The 21,799-nt window shown below is 26.9% G+C and overlaps 2 protein-coding genes across 5 annotated transcripts; one reads left to right on the top strand and one right to left on the bottom strand.

The window, feature by feature from the left end:
- Positions 1-1,204: 1,204 nt before the first annotated feature.
- LOC113550343 (COP9 signalosome complex subunit 6) lies at positions 1,205-4,122 on the top strand. The gene is made up of 3 exons (XM_026952096.1): positions 1,205-1,664; positions 1,741-2,180; positions 3,739-4,122. The coding sequence occupies exons 1-3, from the start codon at positions 1,356-1,358 to the stop codon at positions 3,947-3,949; spliced, it is 960 nt and encodes a 319-aa protein (XP_026807897.1). The 5' UTR covers positions 1,205-1,355; the 3' UTR covers positions 3,950-4,122.
- Positions 3,652-13,603, bottom strand: LOC113550340 (protein Fe65 homolog). Of its 4 annotated transcripts, none has more exons than XM_026952089.1 (16): positions 13,431-13,603; positions 10,245-10,388; positions 7,946-8,222; positions 7,685-7,849; positions 7,381-7,565; positions 7,209-7,321; positions 6,828-6,949; positions 6,555-6,747; positions 6,348-6,475; positions 6,240-6,245; positions 5,978-6,144; positions 5,813-5,917; positions 5,547-5,746; positions 5,303-5,482; positions 5,026-5,223; positions 3,652-4,960 (listed from the first exon to the last, which is right to left on the bottom strand). In XM_026952089.1, exons 2-15 carry the CDS (start codon positions 10,354-10,356, stop codon positions 5,047-5,049), a joined length of 2,130 nt encoding a protein of 709 aa, XP_026807890.1. In that variant the 5' UTR covers positions 10,357-10,388; positions 13,431-13,603; the 3' UTR covers positions 3,652-4,960; positions 5,026-5,046. The 4 variants fall into 4 exon arrangements, with proteins under 4 accessions (XP_026807890.1, XP_026807892.1, XP_026807891.1 ...); XM_026952091.1 differs by having other exon boundaries at positions 13,203-13,603; XM_026952090.1 differs by lacking the exon at positions 13,431-13,603 and adding an exon at positions 12,415-12,566.
- Between the last annotated feature and the right edge of the window lie 8,196 nt (positions 13,604-21,799).

Raw genomic sequence — 21,799 nt, forward strand, 5'->3', positions numbered from 1 at the left:
GACCTAAAGTGCACGGGATACAGGACGTACACATGAGCAGGACGTGGAGAACAGATCCTCTTTGTGTACTTTTTACTTTTTTAATACTAACTTCTGTAAGAACGTTAAAAAACTGCATACAATAGCGTTCTAAAATATGGTAGGTATCAAAAAAATAATAGCTATAGACTACAATATTAATTTACAATTTTTGATCTTTGGGTGCTAAGGATAAATAATATCAGGACATTATATGTGGTGCCCCTAAATCCGTGGTTGTGCAGGTTACTAGGTTGTAACCTACACTTTACGCTTTAATTTGAGTCTGGATACAGTACAATCACAGAATAAAATTCTGTGGCATAGGTAAATAATATTTGCTCTACCTTGCCTGTCCCTGACGCTGCCACTGTTCTATAATCTATAGTCTATACTAACAACTTTAACTGCAATAAAAAAAAAGGTTGTTTAAACCTTGTGAAGCTCCCTGGACACCAGGGTTTTATAATTTTTTGAAAAAATGGCTCTTTCCTACGAAAAGGTTCTTGAACCCTGCTTTAGACTGTAGTGGTAAAAAAGGTTCAAAGGTGTGTTACAGACGGTTTCACGGGGGCTCGACTGTAACAACAAAATAGAAACGATTGTACACATAGGCGACAGGCGTACGTACGCACGGGGTATGCAGGCTGCAGAATATGCGCTTGCATACCCTGCGGTCAGACGCTTGGGGCACATCGCACATGAACAATGTTTCAGTTCATAATTTAGACTGGTTAGTAGTTATAGTAAGTAGTTAGTAAATTTTTTTTTAAGTAAAAACTCTAAAACTCAGTTTTTAGTGCCCAATAGTGCATTATTGCCTATATGTATTGTGTCGTGAAATATAACACTTTTAACATTTCGTCATTGCTATCTCTATAATACTATAAAATATATATAATTTAATAATAATAACAGTTTAATAATGTCCTTTTCTCATTTATAAGCTTTTTGTGAATTTTGTCTATGATTGGTTTGTTACCACGAATATAACACCTATTATTATGGTTTGTATACTACATGAAGGCACGGACTCAGTCCGTGATGAAGGCTAGATATCAGCTCTAGCCTTCATGGTATATTATATGAATTGTGGTTATAAAGTACCGCACTGATAAGTGATAAGAATTAACATGGTTCAATTCGTAAATCGTATTTCATTATTATTATTATCATTATTATTACATTATTGTACATTTTGGATTTGGAGTGTTTGACTTAGGATTTGAACCGTTTTGTTAATTTTAAATTTTAAATTTTTAAGTAAATTTTGTGTTGTTCGTTTTTTGATAAATTTTTATACCTTTTTATATTGATACATTATAACTTATTCCAATATGGAAGATACAAATGTTGAAATGGAAGTAGACGAACCTCAAAATAATGTTTTAGCTACAAATGTTACGGGAAGTGTATCTATATCCTTACATCCATTAGTCATTCTTAATATATCTGAACACTGGACTCGTTTAACAGCTCAAGTTGGAAATTCAGTTCCTTCGATCGGAGCCTTGATTGGTAAACAAAAAGATCGGACTCTTGAAATAATGAACTCGTTTGAATTGTCATATACTGTACTTGAAGATAATGAAACAATGATTATCGATAGAGATTACTACAACTCTAAAGAAGAACAGTTCAAGCAGGTAAGATAAATATTACTAATGTGTCACTCAGCCACTCAGGTCCTTATTTTTTCTAATTATATAATTATTGAAATAGGTATTTTGTGACTTGGACTTTCTTGGATGGTACATAACTGGTACTGCTTCTGATAAACCAACATTTCGAGATATTGATGTACATAAGCAAATCATAAATATCGCTGAGAGTCCCATATTTTTGAAAATGGATCCTCATGGTGGACATACTGATCTGCCAGTCAAAGTATACGAATCCATTATTGATATAATGAACGGAGTGCCAAAAATGTTATTTGTTGAATTAACATACACCTTATCTACTGAAGACGCAGAACGTATTGGTGTTGATCATGTTGCACGAATGTCAAGCAATGATGCACACGAAAATAGTTTGGTTGCTGAAACATTAACTGTTCAATTTAATGCCATCAAGATGCTTCATAGTAGAGTTAAAATGTTGCTCCAGTATTTGAAAGAAGTTAAGAACACTGAGCAATCAGTAAACAATGAGTTATTGAGGTGAATAATTTTAATTTAAGACCTAAGTAAATTTATCAATTATTTATTAATAACATCTATATTCTAACCAGCAAAAAGGTAATATCTGCCAGGGTATAATTTGGGGATGTGCAGACAAACTAATTTTTGTCAAATCACAATATGTTCTCTTGCTAGACAGAATATAAATAATTGTTTATATTTCATCAACTATCAATAACCCATCGTTTCTCAGCTATCTACCTAACCTTTTCAATTAAAAATATTTAGTGTAGGTACTAAATATATAAATAAATAATTATTTTTGAAATCTAATGAATCTATAAGAAAATAAATAAATAATAAATCTAATCCCATGAATAAATTTTAAAAGGTCGGTGTCAGTCTATTAATATTTGTTACAACAGTAGAAAATATTGATACTATAACCAATTATGATTTCCATACAAATTAATTAGATATATTCAGTGCCGTGTTTAACGGGGAAGGGGGGGGGGTGTTAAAGGTGCAATTGCCCCAGCGTCTTAATTTTCATGTGTTAAGAACTGCGTCAACTATTTTTAGTATCAATAACCTATTATTTGAAAAATTTATTTTGCCCCCGGCGTCTTTAACTCTTAAATCCGGCGCTGAATTTATTGTATTGATATTTAGCAATTAGAGTCTTTCTTGTATCGAAGTCTGAGTTTAATTTAGGTAAATCATGTTCTCAGTTAATCAGTACATGTAACTTATGAATGCTTTATGTTCAATAGATATGTTATATATATTTATATTACACTTAAATTTATGTAACGGACCTAAATAATATGTATATTATACATATATTTTGAATTTAAAAACCATTTCTCTCCTAATATAATATATTAAAAATAAAATAAACAGTGATACATGGCTAGGAATTTATTACCATATGTTTCGATTACAATATCTGTCCAAAATTAGAACACATTGTTTTGTTCATCTGAAATTTTTATAGTATATAATTTTATATCAATTTTCAAAACTATTAGATAAATAGTTATAAATTAATATTATAGATCATACAATCTCATAAATAGCTTTTAATAGTAATTCAATTTCACTTTTAAGTTGCATCTAATTTTTCTCCATTGCTTAATTTATTTTTCATTCCGTTGTGTTTAAATGGAATAAAATTGAAATTATACAGATGTTAATAATATAATAAATTTATAATTACATAATATTATATAATCAGTCTTACTATACTTAATTTCTTCAATTTAAGAGCTTTTTCTGGTATAGAAAGTTATTAATTCTACTATTTTTTTGTCTAAGATGGATTTTTCTTTAAATACAATTAATATAATACTAGATATATTAGTTCATTAAAAACGGCTGTTTTAATAGTTCTATAAAATATTAAGTATAATAAACAAAATCTTATTTTATTTAGTGTTTATTATAAAACTAATAATAATTAGTAATATTAGCATAATAATAATAATAATAATAAAAAAAAAAATACCAATTATGAATCCAATAACAATTAAGTAATTTAAATTATAAATTATTTGTTTAAAAAATATATTATATTTAAACATTTTCTATTTTCTAGGGAATTCGTTTCTTTGTGTCATCGACTGCCAGTTATGGAATCTGGAGAGTTTTACAGGGATTTGTATACACATTGTAATGATGTAGCACTGATTGCTTACTTGGGAGTATTGACAAAATGTAGTAATGAAGTAAATGATTACTGTAACAAGTTCAATGCACTCTATGACCGCCAAGTGGTTGGTAGAAAAGTTAAGGCTTTGTTTTTATAATTTTTTTTCCATTTAAAATGTTAAAACTTTATGAATCAATATATATAATAATACTCATTTATTAATATCTTTTAACTTTTATAAGTCGGTTTAGGTAATGTAAACCAATATTGGAAAATAAAAATAAAAACTAAGACTGTCATAATATTGAATAAATATACAATTTAAGTGAACTTGTTAATATTTTTATTTATATTTTTATTTTAACACTTATAAAGCTTAGCTCTAAAATTCACAACATCAATATAGTTGTGCATATTCCCTAAATAAGAATAATTTTTAACAAGCTATGTTTAATTTACAAACCCATGTACCAAAATTTTTGAGATCACTCAATCGTAGGAATTTAATTTTGTTTTATTTATAAATAGGTTTTAAATAATTATGTTTGAAAAAAAAAATATCAGTCAAAACAAAAATATATATATTAAATAAAGCTTGATATGTGGAGCATTTAAGAAAAATAAAAAAGGTGCTTTTTAAATATTTGTCTATGCTTGTAAAACGCTTGTAAAACTTCAGGTTATTGTCATTTTTATTTTCTAATGATAAAAAACCAGCTTTGGCTGAATTTAAATGAGATTTTTTTCATATTATTATAAATTTTAGCAACATTTGAAGGCCTAATTTCTATATATATATATATATTTATTTATAAGTATACATGATTATTTAATAATACATAGCTTTTGAAGGACAAGAAAGATCAAGTCCACAATTAAAATTAATTCAAGGACCGTCTTCTATAGTACTCTATACCTATTTAGATAAGTGGTATCTCAAAAAAGTAAACTAAAGTTACATCATATGCTTCATTTCCCTAAGTGATAATTAATCACGATTTAGTGGCTTAATAAATAATTAGTAAGGGTTATTTATGGTACGGTTGTCAATGGTTGGTGACAACAACGACTGTAAACTGGTCGATAGAGCATAATATTTTATAGTATGTGGAGACTGCAAATGTCGATGTGGTATTACTTCACGCACTCCAGGATTTATTAATTCTTCCTAAAAATTATAAACAAGTTGTTTAAATAAGTTTTTTAAAATATAGATATTTTCGTCATTTGTACCTGTAGCGTGAAGACTTCTTCTCAGGATTGAGTTAATTTCATTTTACGACCCGTGATGGTGCCCACCAATGATTTTAATGTAGAACTGATACCTTTTCTTGATATGCCATTTACATTTGGACTACTAATATTGTGACTTAAAGATGCGTTTGGATTCAAACCTTGAGGATGTGCATCTAAACATTTTTGGTATCGTAACTGAAAAAGTAAGAATAAAATAAAATTTTACCAACGATTAATCATAACACATCATTTGTATGATTTCCATTTGACATACTTTACACGCAGCTTCAATAGTCTTACAAAGTGTTCCGGCGGATGGATCACACTCAAACACATGTGCAATGAATAGATCTTGGGTAGTATGCATTATAAAAGCGCATTGTTTTATATTTTGACCTATTCCCAAAAATGATAAGTACCTCACTCGACATTCAACCATTTGATCGCCTTCATCCTGAAAATCAACAAATATTATGGATAGGTGTGTTCCGCGTATTTTTGAACATTTTTCGCATTACAGTATCTTGTTGTATGGTAATCATTGAAGGTGCTACAGCTACTGTAACTGTTTGGGGTACTGATGTTGGAGAATTTTCCAAAGCGACGATCGCGTCATTTAGTACATCCATCCCGGATGCCTTGCTCACTTCAATTGAACCTAAGTAAGTAGCTCGAATGACTTTTCGTGGTTCTTCCATCGGCGTAGGGAATGATTGATCTTTAAAAATTATATTGCACAATTACATAATTTAATAATTTAAGAAGACTATATGATAATATATACTCAAGTTAGTGGTTGCAGAGTAACTGCCTCGGTAACTTCTACGTTTGCGATATTCCAATGGAAGGTTCGTCGGTCTAACTGGTTGATTCATTTTCGTTGCAGTATCTATGTAACGGTATTATTTAGTCACAGTTTAAAAATGAATTAACATGATATAATACGTACTTATGTCTGTGGATCGAGAAATGTTTTGCTGAAGACTGCGCTCGATCATGATTTTTTTACAAATGTCCCTAAGGGTGTTAGCAATTGTACGGGCAGGCATGTCACATCTGAACACATGGCACATGTGTCGGCGGGTTATCCTGTCACGAGCTACGTATGCAAAATCTCTGAAAATTAATTTTGTCAGTTCGATTTATCTAATACCATTAACAATATTACTTATATTTTATTATTATTAATAAATAATATACATTAATATTACCTTTCCCTGTAGGTAAAGCATTGAAAAAACAACAACAATGGATTTTAAAAACAATACATTATTAATATAGAAAACAATATATATATATGATACCAATGGCTAACAAACCTGCCATTGTCTCGTCCAACTCCCCATACTCGTATTGTGTGTATGGGTTGCGTATTCAACATTGTGAGATTCTCTGGATCTATTAATTTCAATGCTCCTTCATCCAAATCCATAAAGAGGTCTTTTCCCTGATTATTCATTTAAACAAAATTATATTTATATAACATTTGACTAGTTGAATATATAAGCATTGATGTAGGTACTTACGTCCCCCCATCGTCCGACATTATCAATAAAGTCGTTACGCCCAAGTGATAGATCAACAATACACTTGTTCACAGCTTTGCTACTTCTTTCTGGGGTTAAATCATCTTCGCAAATTTCTACCCATCCCAAAGAACGTACAGCAAATCGTATACCTTTGTTTTCGTTTTCGATTCGAGCTGGATAACTTCTTCGTCTAAAGCACAATATAATTTTGGTGAGATCAACGTTGGTAGGTATATTTTAAAGGCTATACTATTTTATTTAATATTTTACTTATAAGCCATCTCTTCTTTTCTATTCTTTTGGTAACAAAGATTTTCAAGAGCTGAGCTCGTCGTACTTCTAGTCACTGAACTTACTAAGCCTCCGGTGTTATTTTGAAAACTATTCAATACCTTAAACAAATATTGATACCTACATTATATTATATACACCTATAGTTCTAATAAATATTTTCAAATTGTATTATTTTTAAAAAATGATTTAATACAATTTTTATACGAAGATTATATTGTTAATATGTTAACAAGTTATAATTAAAATAATTAATTTATATTTTATTCATTGCGATTTAATAGACATAATTAATTAAATTATAATATTATAATTTACCTATTAATAAACATTTAATATTTTTATTTATTTTGTCATTACCGATTCTGCATCTTTGACCAATGGTGTTTTTGGTTCATTTTTACCACTGTATTCAGGAGGTTCCCTTTGAATTGTCCCGCTTTTGATATGCCAATAATAAGGACCATCGTTATCTAAAATTAAATTAATTCAATATAGATTATTAAAACAAGAACTTTATAATTGTACGTACCTTCGTGTTTTTCCCATCCAGCTGGCAATTCATCGGTGCATTCGTGTGAATTATTTTTCATCGGTACTGCATACAAATCATTATTCAAATCACCTTGTATATGTTGTATATCCAAGTTAATATTAGATGTATCCTTTTGTTTGTTTAAAGATAGAGTATTGGGTGGCGTACGTTTCTCGTTTATACTATAATATAGGTATACATGGTTTATTTGAACATTAATAAACAAATATATAGCATGTACATTGTACATAATAATCATAATATATTAAACTTCTATAATTAATTGATCAAATAAACTTACTTCCCGCTTTTACATTTTGTTTGCTCTGATTCTTCGATTAAATCTGGTTTTACGTATGACACTTGCATTTGGTTGCTTTGGTGGTTTTGGTTGCTAACATTTGTTAAATCATGTTGATTTGTAATATTCATATCTCTTGTTACGTTACGATTTAAATTTGTATTCCTATAAAATAATCATATGGTTTTCTGTAGGTTTAAACTTCAATTATAATGTTATTATTTTATTAATTTAGTATATCGAATCTATTAAATGTATTACCAATTTTTTCCCGTCTGTCCCAACACGTCCACACCCATTGATCCCAAATCTAATGATTTGTACCGTTTTCTATTAATGTTGTCTGTGTTAATATTACATACTGTATCAAATTCACGGCATAAAAGCTCTGAATATAATATACAATCATCATTTAAATTGAATCCAGCTGGAGAGTCAGTAGCTGATGTTAGGTTTGAGTTCAATGCATCATCCAGGGCTAAGTGGCCTGTGCCAGCAAGATGATAGTTTGGATTCTCATAACTCAAACGACCGTTTTCTAAAAAAAACATTTTGTAAAAATGATGGTATTTTTAAGTTATAATTTGGAACATATAGTCATAATTCACAATAGGTACATATTCATTTTTATAATACATTTTTAGCTTAATACTTATTAGGTATAATATAGTATAATATTATAAATTAAGATTTATCATAATATTCACTTTGCACAGCTCTAGACTATTATTTTTTGACAAATTATAATATAATATGTTATTTTGAATTTTTTTTTTTTTAATGTGTTACATTAGAATTAATTTTTCAAATGCATATAATTCAATTAAACGATTCTTTGCTTGAACAAAATTATAAGTTTAAATTCGTTCTTATAAATAAATTCGATAATCTGTAAATTTTCTCTAATATTAACTATAAATAAACAATAGTAAGAATCTTGTACATAGATTTGCCTTGTTATGTTTGTAATAGAGACAAGACACGCAGGTGTAGCGTCCTCTTAACTGTTAATAATTCAAATATAAGTACATATTTACACATTACACACGTGTAGATGCTAAATAGGTACACATAAAATTATATTCATTAATAAATACTAAATACCAAATATTGAATATTACTAAAAAGTAAACAATTGTTTATAAAGATAAATACATTTGTGAGAATTTTATAATTCAACAATTACCCACCTACTTATGAATAATTTGACAAGTTTAATTAATAAAACAACTATCTATATTTAAAATAATATTTTATTATTCCTTTTAATAGCAACTAGCTAATTAGTTGGTCTCCTTAAAAAAAAAACAACAAAAATGCATTAATTATTGTAGCCTATAGTTTTATTATTCGAAGTTATTTTCAATCGTTAGGTTTATTGTGATGTTTATAAAAAAATAACTATTATTCGAGACTAAAGAATCAATAATAAATAAAACATTAGTTTTAAAAATATAAAAAGATTATTTTAAAATAAAAACAAGCCATAATTAGTTTTTGAGTTTATATTGATTTTATAAATAAAATAAAATTTGTTAAATATTTTAAAAAAAAAAAAATACGCACCCATAATTACTTGAACATTGTCCATTAATAAAAACATAATAAATTACTTTGTTATGGTAAACTAAATAAAGAAAACATATTATGTGTAGTACAACTACTGTAGTCATGTGTTGTAGTAATCATGCGCATAGCAAACTATAGCTGGCTCGCCGCTATATAGTAGAGATGACTCATAACGTTCGAATATAAAAATCGATATATATATGGGGTACCTACTCCCGGATGAATAATATACAGTTTCTCAAAAAAGTGCTGATATTAAATATGAGTACGAAATTTATTATACACTGTGATAAAAAATTCTTACTGAACATTTTTTTTTTTAATGAATATAACGAATATTTATTATTTGTATCCAACTGCGCTTAAATGAATACGATTAATTTTTAATTTCGAGAAACATGCGCGTTGTACTATTGGAGAAATAACCGTGTATAAAACATCAGTATTTAAAAGGAGTAGGTAACTTAAAAATTTCGAAATTCGATCGATGTGCAGAAATGTTTTATATAATGTATTTTTTTACTATTTTGGTAATTTAATATAGGTATATAATGATGTACATTACGCAGTCAGTTTTTTTAAAACTGACCAAAAGGGGTGAATGGTTTCCATCTATAGCTAAACCAAAAGTTTTTTTAGCACCCTTTCCTAAAAAAAATTGATCATATACATGACGTTTATACCATAATTATGGTATTTCTCAGATTTCATTAAAATAACCTATATCCTCAAAAATATAGTCGTATTTATTCAGTAATTTACTACTACTTATCACTTATGTATAGTGTAATAATATAAATTACAATAATTAAATAGAAAGGAAAATGTCAACAATTATTTTTTTTGAATAATTAATAAAATGTATCATTAAAAATGAATAATGATCTCTTTTAAATTTAAATTCATTTCATATCCCACTACCAATTTATTGAGAAAATGAACACCAAATAATGCGTTGAAAGTATAAAATAATAAGTTATAAAATAATTACCAAGCAAATTGTCGTCTTCAACAACTGCAGCAGTCATCATCGGATATAGAGACGACAACAACGTAGCGTATGGACTTCGATTTGGGGATCTAATTATTTCACCACACAACATACCATACGTGTTCTGACCTCAAATTAAGCACCCTGGATAACACAAATTAGTAAATATGTAATTAACATAATATATGAATATTAAATTAACTAATACTATATAGCATTCAAAAACAAATTTATTTTAAACACTTCGTGCGGAAATATAGTGGTAGTTGTTACATATTATGTCAAATTTTCTATTTAAATAAGTTAGCAAACGATATTTTAATTCGTGTTTGATCAATATAGCATGTTTTTAATAAATATAATTAATTAAAGTAATGTTTTTTCGTTTGTATTTATAACTAATTCACAATGTACCTATTCAAATAAAAACGGATTTACTTAATATTTGATGTTTAATATATTTTGTTAAGCCACTATACGGGATAATCAGTATCTATTATATATACTATAATAAATATGACGATTTTTTTCATCCTTTTCAGGACACATTTGAACGTTAGATGAATATATTATAACATACGATAAACTTTTCACAATAATTCATATCACATTATATTTCAATCAAATTTTGTAAAAGTTATAAACGTTTATTGAATATTTGATGGGTAAAATAACTATATTAACTTTAAGTTTCAACTATATCTACTATAACATAAATAATTTTTATATTTTTTTTTTTTTATTCGAAACGCTAATTTATTTTAAACCGTACTGTTGGTACCTATGTATTATACAAATACAATTCAGTTTAACACAATCATACAGTTCAAAAACAAACCTTTTATAAATCTAATTATGAAAAAAAAAATCATGAAATCACAATGCACCAGTACAATGATGATTGCAGCCTAGAAACGAGTTTACAGGACGAGGGCGTGAAATGTGTGAAATGTTAAGACGGCCGACGGGACGTATTCATTTCCATTTTCCTCCATCCTACCGGCAATATTGATTGGGTCTGAGCGACCATTTTTGGCGCCACAAAGGCTGCACTTTATTACACTAGTATTGCGTGGCGGTCCGAAATTAAAAAAGACATATAGACTTGTTGGAGCCAAGTGCATTATTCAAATCAGTAAACTAAAATTAATAGGTTATTTGTATTTTGTAGAAACACTGGAATCATCGAATATGAACAATACTATTATTATAGATAACAATTATTATTGTGGAAATTTTTGTTCATTATTATGCATCGACAACTTGATAATATTATAGAGCTATAGCTACATACGCATCTAAGGCATCGAAACGTACATATTTTGTACTTTGAATATACTTAATATATATTAAGTACATAATAACAATAATTTCATACATAGTTACGTTCAGGATAATATTAATGATAACTTTTGTCATTGTTTTTAATTTTATTGCATTATAATTTGTGTTAAAAAATGAAACTATGCAATAACCTATCGTGTCTATCGGTAACAGAAATCTTTATTATTTTAATTATTTGTTAAAAATTTATTATTTATAAATATTGTTATATATATGTGTGTGTGTGTGTGTTCAATGCTATTTAGTTTAATAGGCATACATATTTATTACCGAATTATTATAAAACAAGATTATTATAACGTTAGACAATCATATAGACAACTTAGTACTTTACGAGTTAATGTGATTTTAATATATTAAATCGATTTTCTAATATTAATAATACCTTAGTATCGTTTATCCCATCAATTATAGATATTATTAGATATATAATTATGATAGATTTAATATTGATAATTATATTATTATTTAGAATATGATTTTGACATTTTGTACAAAATATACAAGGTTGAAGGTTATTGAAATATTAAGTTTTAGGTACTACATCGAATTGCATAAACAATCACTAACAACTAATGTATGGTCCTTTAAATATGATTTATTGGTCCATTGAATGTTAGTGAACCATAAAATAAATAATTATGTTATATAACTCGGCACTAGTATATTTAAAACAAATAAAAATGACAATAATAAATTACGATGATAAAATGTAACACTTTGGTGAAGAGCTTAAAACCAATAAAAGTAGTGGATATAAGTATAATATTATATTCATGCGTGTATTACATGGCCACGAAAGTTACTATTTACATAATATACTCACAAAATATATCTTTCGACAGGATTCGGATTTCGGATGATTTATAGCCTTGAAATAAAAGTTACAAAACTAGCGTTCGACTGTCACTGCAGCGCCGAAATGACAAACAAAGTAAGAAACGAGAACCCAGCTGTTGGTCATTAAAGGTTAGTCAGGCGCAGGACGCAACAATACAAACATGGCCGACACTAGAGGGTATCGATTATTTTTCCTGCGCTTGCACACACACACACACACATACATAGACGCTCAACGAGAAATTAATTTTAAAACGGAATCGAACTAGGTTTCGATGTATTTAAATGTCTAGAAAAAAAAAAGATTTGGATAAACACTCGAAACATCTTTGAATAATATCATAGACTATATATTGTGGGTATAGAATTGGGGCAAAAAATAGCACTACTTGCATTACGAAAAACGATGTTAGCGCACGGGTCTAACCCCGTTACAGTTCCTCTCAACTAAAAACGTACGCGTTCATAACGCGCGTAGTCTGCAAAATGTCTAAAATACTATTTCACTCTACGCGTATTATAAACGTACTGATCACCGTATTGATTCATTTTTTAATAATCATATATTATTTTGAATAACTTTCACGACGTGCATATATTATATACACTTAACTACAACCACACCTAGTTTAACTGATTTATAAACATTTCGTACTATTTTATCTGCTGCCAAAGGTCGAGTATTTCAAAAAGCGCGTTAAAATCGAAAAAAGCTTTTAGCGATTAAACAAACAATCATACTTACGCCAGTAGGTTAGTATAATATTTACTTACGTATTATGATATTATAATTATTACGTTTCGCGTGCAGTATTTATTAGATGCAATTATCATTAATTTTTTATTTACTAAAACGTCAACGCAATACTGTCTTTGTTATATATATAATAAATATCGCTTCACTGTTATAATAGCCAATGAGAATTATCCAAAAGTATAGTTATTACCCAAGTACAAGACACCTATGTATGCTGTATACATAATAATATGCATGGAACTTACGGCTTTGGAAAATAATTTTCAAGGGAAAATAACTTTTGACACATTGGAGCTAAAGGCAGTATTCGTATCGCACTAAACATAAAAAAAAAGAGAAAAGAAAAAAGTTGCACAGCAGAAAAATTAACCGCGTGGAACTCACAACATTTAATCCAGAATCGAATCGGCGAATGACGAGACCATTGGAATAAAAGACCGCGCGCACTCGGTCTCCTGATAAGGAAATAACGACCCGGCCACTGCGACGCTGCACATGATAACGGTACCCTGGATGACCTCGTGTGTCTGTCAACTTATTGTGTATATACAATATAATGTGCCTACTGCAGTTTATGTAGGTGGAGTGTAGACCACACCACCTTTATTCATCTGAAACAACGAAATCACTTGTAAGAAACAATAGTGTGAATCCGATTGCAATTGATTTGCGAACAGGATAAACTATATCTGTTTGTATTAAATGTACAATATCATATGAAATATCATTGAACATTTCATTGTCGGTTTGAAAAATATCCACGTCATGATATTGTATGTAGAAATATAATATATATAATATATGTAAAAGAAAAAGAAGTTAAAACAGTAAATTAATTGAAAAATGCTTCTTAATAAACATTTTTTTTTTATTTTTCTTTTTAAACTAACTATTAAATATTTTCATAATTTCCAATGAAACACAGATTCAATATTTTTGTCTCTATAAATAATTTTATAAATTAATTTGAAAATATTAAAAGTTTATTTACATAGGCGTATTTAGTAAATAAATACCTTAACTTTTTAAATTGAATTCACATTACTGGAAGAAAACACTAATTTAAATTAATTAATCAGTGTCCCATTTAGCATTAGGATTTAATTACTAATAAATAGCGAATACAATAATTAGTATGCACTATTTAGTATAATTTGTAGCATTGATTATGTTAGCATATTTGCGCCACTGTCCTCGTCCCTTGGGCGAGCCTTGATATAGGTACATAATAATATTATAATATACTCATATTATATTGCATGTATTATAACGGAAGATTATTTTCATTGTAATAATTATTCTTTATTTTCGATATTTTCTTTTTTTAAATGTAAAACGTGAAATTTTAACATTTTATAATATTGTCTTTATATTTTTCACCTTGCATGTGTGCTGAATGCTGATAATACCTCAATTGGCTCAATTATTATTGATTTTTTTAAGCGAAATCCTATATTTTTAATTATATGATCAGAAGTTATGTTAGTTTTGTCCCTGTATAGAGCAATTTACAGGACGTGAAATGACAAAGTCAATATATACTATTCAATTATACATTTTATTAAAATACATAATAATATAATTATACAGTGAAACCACTAAATACTGCAGCTATAAGATACTCTCAGTCGTTAAAATGTTGTCAGCTATTTGCTGGTTTTGGCTATTTCGAGGTGTTCGTAAGGGTAAGTTTCATTGATTGTATATAAATAGCTTTGAGTGGAAACTTTCTGAAAGTACATACAAACATTTTCATTGGCGAAGTTCAGCAATGATCTCTAGGACACAACTTATTACTACAATATTATTATTTATTTTAAAATTTTAATAAAGTGTAGTTAAATATATAATCTACATACATAGAATACAGGTTGATTCTTTAATTTTAAAGATAAACATTAAATTATTCTAATAGCATTAATTACGAACGATAATAGTTAAATAACGCGTAACTTTCGGTTTTTTTTCATAAGGGCTGGAAATATTTAGGAATTATACAGAGGTAGAATTTTAAAAAATATATACAAATTATATGTAAATATAACTGGCTTGTTATGATAGAGCTAGATTCTAGAATAAAGAAATTGAAGTGCATAGTGGGATACATAAGATTTTTCAAAAGTATGGTATCCAAAAAACAATTTAAAATATTTCTATAAAAATATTATTGTTACTTACTAAGTTCTAAAAATAATTATATTAATAAATATTAAATACAATTTGAATTGTTTTTTTTCTGTCTACTACCTATCTATGAATAACAATAGACTGGATAGTATTGCATCAATTAACTAATAAAGCCCAGTAAATATGTTACTGGCATTGCATAACATATAACGTGTAATTCATTTGGATGGTATTATAAACAAACTAATCAATTATTATCGTCGCTTATAAGTTATAGTTGATTGTATAATGTTTATCCATGTATAGGTAGTTTGTTGATATAATGATAGGTGTATCTATAATGTAAGATCCGTGTAAAAATGTTATGGAAAATACTTTGTAGTTGTGTTAGTTTTTAATAGGTATAATTGACTCGAAATGACGAAATTTCGTAATTTTATGGGAGCAAGGGGGACCCCACTCGAAATTTGGACTAGGTATATTTAAAATTATTTTTATTACAAATTTATATGAATCATATGATTCAATAAATATTGTATTGAATAAAAATTGTATTTATGATGGTTTTTTATTCGTAATATCGAAGTATACATAATTAGGAGAAACGCGTTGGCGTTATAGTCACAAAACCAAATTCAAATCAACTTTACATAACCTACAACAATACTCCTTTCCCCTGACAACTTCTGTGAACAGAATATTTTCATAGTAAATTTTACATCAATATTACATAAATATATCTGTAGATAAATTCAATAAATGTATTAATTTTAGATTCTGAGTGGAGCGATGAATCATGAATGAATAGATTTTACAGTTCATACTCCATTATTATTTATTAAAATTACTCTGTACGATTGTACTGTTAGGTATTTATACTTCATAGAGATATAATATAGTACAATATAGTACATACATTATTACATAATATTGTATGATTATATTAAGTAGATACGATAGGTATATATTATATATCGTATAACACATATTTTAGATATTGAATTTTCGTAGAATTTATAGGTATTGAAGTAAACTTTACTTCTTATTGGGTAATTTATTTGTACTCATACAATGCGAAATACGTATACACGATTTTTGCGTAATTCTTTAGGAAAATGAAATTTTTTTAATAATAACCAACAATTGACAAACTTATTTATTTATTACTTAATCAGATAAGGATAATTGCGTGTTTAGGTATGTTATAATTAAAAAATGTACAAATATGTAGGCGATTATATTATGAGCAACTAGCGAGCATGCGAGTATGAAGTATTCATTTAAATTAATAGTCTTCCAAGCGTATTGAAATAGGTGAATATAGGCTGTAAAGTGTAAATATTATCAGTATGTGAAAATGCTGTCTGCGCACTCAAAAGCACATTATTCCAATACTATCTATTTCGTCAACTTGTACTAATTTATTACTATCTCTACGATTATTTTATTTTTTTTTATCAAAGAACGATATTAAAAATGTTATTTTTAACACATAATTTAATAATAAATTGTAAGTATACTAATGTCATTAAGTATAATAATATTATATTATATATGTAATACTTATCACATTTCAAACAATACGCAATTCACTTCTATAATCGAATTTTAATGTAATTATTAGTGCCATAAAACATATCATTAAATATTTTTTTTTACATTAAATTTTAAGAGCGTAAATATGTATTACATATGTATTACATATTATATAAATTTTAAAATAATAAACAATACACTGCTATATAAAGCATATATTCTTGTATCTGCTTCTATTTTATTTGTATTATTATTAACGATGTACAACAAAAATAACTGGGAAAATCGTTTCTGTTGCATAGGTGGTATACTTGTATGTTTAATTTATATCTTTTTATTGAAGTCATCAAAGGCTCTATAGGTCATTTTAATGGATATGTAAAATTTGAATTCAATGATCAATCATTGATCAAAGGAGATGAGTGGATCAGTATCTATTTCCAAGGATATAGTTTAGTTTATTTGATTATTATTGTATCTTCTTAATTCGATAGAGTGAACTAATTTTTAACAGAAACATGGCATATGTAATATGTTATTTATTTGTAATGGAAATAACACGCCGTTACAATAATGGCTGGTATGTATATGAATAGATTAGTGATATAAATAACTTAAAATTAACTTAAATATTTTTTGAAGGATAATTATAATTTATAGCAATAGTAAAGAGTTTAAAGTATCTATAGAATTGATATTTTTCAAATTACCACAAAATAACTAAATACGTTTGACGAAAATCGTTTAGTTTTGTAAGATCAGCCTATTGTAAAAAGTTGAACTACAAACGCTTATAATGAAGTAATGAAAATTAATTTTTGATATTTTTAAATTATTTTATAAAAACAATATAATTGTAATAAACCTTGTACTCAATTATCAACATTTATGATTAATAACACAAACATACATACAGTTTTAAAACCATTTTTTACGTTCCACTGAGAATCTAAAATATAGTTGTTATAAATGTTCATAAAAGTTAATTTTGTATTTAAGAATTACAAAAAATAAATAAATAAGAATCATAACAAAATTATGTAGAAATAAAAATTTTATTTTATAGGGAGTGTTGAAATGCAGGAAAGTTGCATTATTAAAATCAGAGGAAGAAAATAAGATTAGGAAACACGTGTAGATGATTCAATAAGTGATCTGAAACTTAATGTTAATCTAGCCAATAAAAGGAGCAATCATGCAGTCACGCCAGACAGGATGTCTGCGTAGTCCATTTGCAATCTATCAAGTTATTGCTGTAAGATGTGAATAAAATAATATATAAGTATATTTTTATAAATATAAATATATAAAAATAAACATAGGCAATCAATTTCACGAACATCGAAAAGAAACTTAAAACGACTGCGACAAAAATATAAAAAGAGAATCTTCATATCCAGTCATCATAAATCGGTTAGGTGGAATAGGATCCTAAATTATACATTTTTCTTATATATATTTCAGACATTTACAATCATTGCGTTTCTAGAGTGTAAATTTTAGACGTTTATTATACGGTATTATGCTGGTTTTAAATACACATATATGTATATAGGTACATATATAACATAACTTATTCATACAAATTTATACATACTCGAATATATACATATAATAATTAGGTAAACTCAAAAGTAATTTATGGTTTTAATAATGAGTAGAATTCAATATATGAACGTTTACCTAGCTATCTACAAATTATATATTATCACGTTTCTATTTTAATAAGGATGTTTCATCCTTATGCGTATTATACGTTATAGTTGCTTCAAAAAGACAAAACAAAAATGTATTCTATATTTTATAATTCATTATAGGTAGTCTATTTTTAAAATAAATATTTCATTATTTTATTTTTTTTACCTACAAAATTATAAATATGCAGATATATTTTTAATATTTGCAAATCATTTGTTTCGCTACATTTTTATAAATTATAGTTAATAAATATATAGTTTGATGTTTAGAATTTCGATTAAATTAACGTGTTCATGACTGAATAATCAAAGAGCGTTTAGCCGTTGGGGTTATGCCTGTATGAATATATATTATGTTCTATAAGTTGTTAAATAGATTAATTCCGTCTTTAATAGTAACTACTATTATCGTTATTATAGTCACTGTATTGTTCATTTAACTAATCTAATTCAAATTAATTAATTAATTTAGTGTTATCGCTGTAGAAAATCGAATTAAGTTTTTTTAATTACTTTATTGGAGAGTTAGAACAGAAGCAAGAATGATTTTCTATTGTTGAAAGATATCTATTGATATTTGGAAAAGATAAACATTTTCGATACTGTTTGTAAAGGAAAAAAAGTAGGCTTCGGAACTTAAAGTTTAAACAGAGCTACAGAGCCATATTTTGTTCGTTTGTCAAAAGACCACAAGGGTCTTTATTAAAACAAAAATACCTATACATAAATAGCTGCTTCTAAATAACATCGATAAATTAAAAAATTTTAAAAACGAAATGTTATGTCTTATATATTATATGTACTTCCTTGTGCAGTTGTGCGTTTGTTCATCGGACAAAGTATTTTAAACATACTTATTGTTAGTGTGTTTACATAAAAGTACCAGCTACAATAATAAATAATATTTATATATATGTTTTATACACAATCCATAAAGTATTTATTTATTTGGTAGGTATGTACTAGGTAATAAGTATATTTTATTCACGCATGTCACATTGCAGTCACATTCAACGTTAGTATAAAATATGAATACATCATCATAGTATAGGCACAAATAGGAGTGGTTATTATAGATGGCTCGAGAGTTGGGGGAACAGTATTCCTCTAATAATTTGGCCAACCAAGTACCAACTGAGTAGCTACTATAGATTTAATTTCTGATAATCGGGTCATATTATTTAATAATAAGCACTCCAGATTTTTGTCTAGCGATGAAAGAACGTGCGTGTGTTAGATAAAAACTAAAAAGTCAATAAACGTGTCAAATACTTGGATAGGTACCTCCTATAGTAATTTATAATATTATGCGATTTTTAAACGAATGTGTTAATGTTTAATTTATAAATTATATGAGTATTCTTTTTTTGTAAATGACTAATAATAAAATACAAACTTTAAATAGTCTAACCGAGTAAATTGTCTATATTTGTTGTTAATGTTGTTATCATTTGACATTTTTATACTATAGTGACGCCATTATTTTTAAAAATGTATGTATACTTAACATACATAAATTGTACCTAGGTACATTGTAAATATACCTATTTAAATAATGGCCCGGGCACCCAGTATTCAACAATCACAGTAGGTAAGTATTAATCTTAACCATGTATTAATCTACCAAAGTACAAAATTAAATAATATAAGTTATTATTCATTTATATATGCTAATAAACACTTATATAATTCTATAAAATAAATATGCGAATGTTAGGTTGTTAAAGCAATAACCAAGTAATAAATATCATATTGCTAAATACAATTATTAATCTAAGTTTTACAACAATTTTTCTAATTTTCAAATACCTTCGAGTTTATAGAAGCGATAAATGATAATATACTACGCGATTATGTTAGTTGGAGTGTTGGGTACTTAACTGCAGTTATAAATTCATAGATGTATAGGTATAATGGGAACATGGGACATAATTATATATTTTTAATATTTTGTATAGTACCTGTATTATATTAGAGTATTAGACATTAATTGTTATTTTGTATAGGTAGATAGATACTAGTTTGTACTATATAAATATTTGATAATATAGGTATACTTATATTGAATATATTAATTATATAATATAATGCCATAGAATAATTAAGTTATGAGTTATATAAATGTATATCAATATTATATATACATATATAAGATAATATCATTATTATTTGTTATTATTATTTCACGCAAAAGATTTATAAAATATTCTTATGTGTAAACAAATTTTTTTAATTTTTTATAGCTACCTAATTATACAATTCATAAATAATTATAACAACAAAAAAGTTCTTGACTTTTAATTAAAAATATATAAAATTACAATGTTTTACATAATAAACATAATGAAAAAACCGTCCCATACGATAGTTGATTTATCAGTTATAAATATCAGTAAATATTAGGCACCTTAATTATAATTTTAAACATTTTTTTTAGTATATATATTAATTTAATAATAACAGCTATTATCTATAAAACTGTTAACTTTTTGGAAAACATTTTCTATTGTTTATTTTCGTTATTATTTTTATTTTTTTTTTTGAGTAATTAATCATTATAAATTAACAAGTATGTACACAGAGGGTTTATTGGGTGTAACATAAATTTCAACAGCTCACGGTACTCTGTACACTCGTAGAAGTAAAACTGTCACAGAACAAAATTAATAGAGGAAATAAGAAAATTTAATAATTTTGTGATAATAGTTTTCTAAAAATATTTTATTTAGGTTTGGTATGTAGAACGTTACTCATTGTTCTTTTATATATACTATATAGGAAGTTTCGGTTATAAACATTATAGGTATATATATGTAATACTATTTAATATATTGTCTAGATTACTATATATAGTACACCCACCTATATGGTGGCTAATACGTATTAGGTAGTAGGACTAGTGTCTAGTTGGAGTACTTACGCACCAACGTGTATAATGTGTATATATTTCGATTTTCAAGGCTGGTTAAGTTATTTTGAAACTAGTTTGTATTTAATTAATTAGAAAGAAGAATAAGATGGGTTAAATAATAACATTAAATTCTATATAAGCAAACCTACGAGTGTATTGTTAAACAACAAACGTGTTTAAAATAAATGTTATTTCGATCTGTTTACTGTATTGTTTTCTAATATAAAGGAACGAAAGAAATGCTTTAAAAGTTATTTGAAACTTTATTAATCGATTAGAAATTTTACCTGGTTGGTATTTTAAATACAATATTTTTGATTAGTTTTCTATGAAAAAAAATTGT

Source organism: Rhopalosiphum maidis, chromosome 4 (genome assembly GCF_003676215.2).
Source record: "Rhopalosiphum maidis isolate BTI-1 chromosome 4, ASM367621v3, whole genome shotgun sequence".
Taxonomy (NCBI): domain Eukaryota; kingdom Metazoa; phylum Arthropoda; class Insecta; order Hemiptera; family Aphididae; genus Rhopalosiphum; species Rhopalosiphum maidis.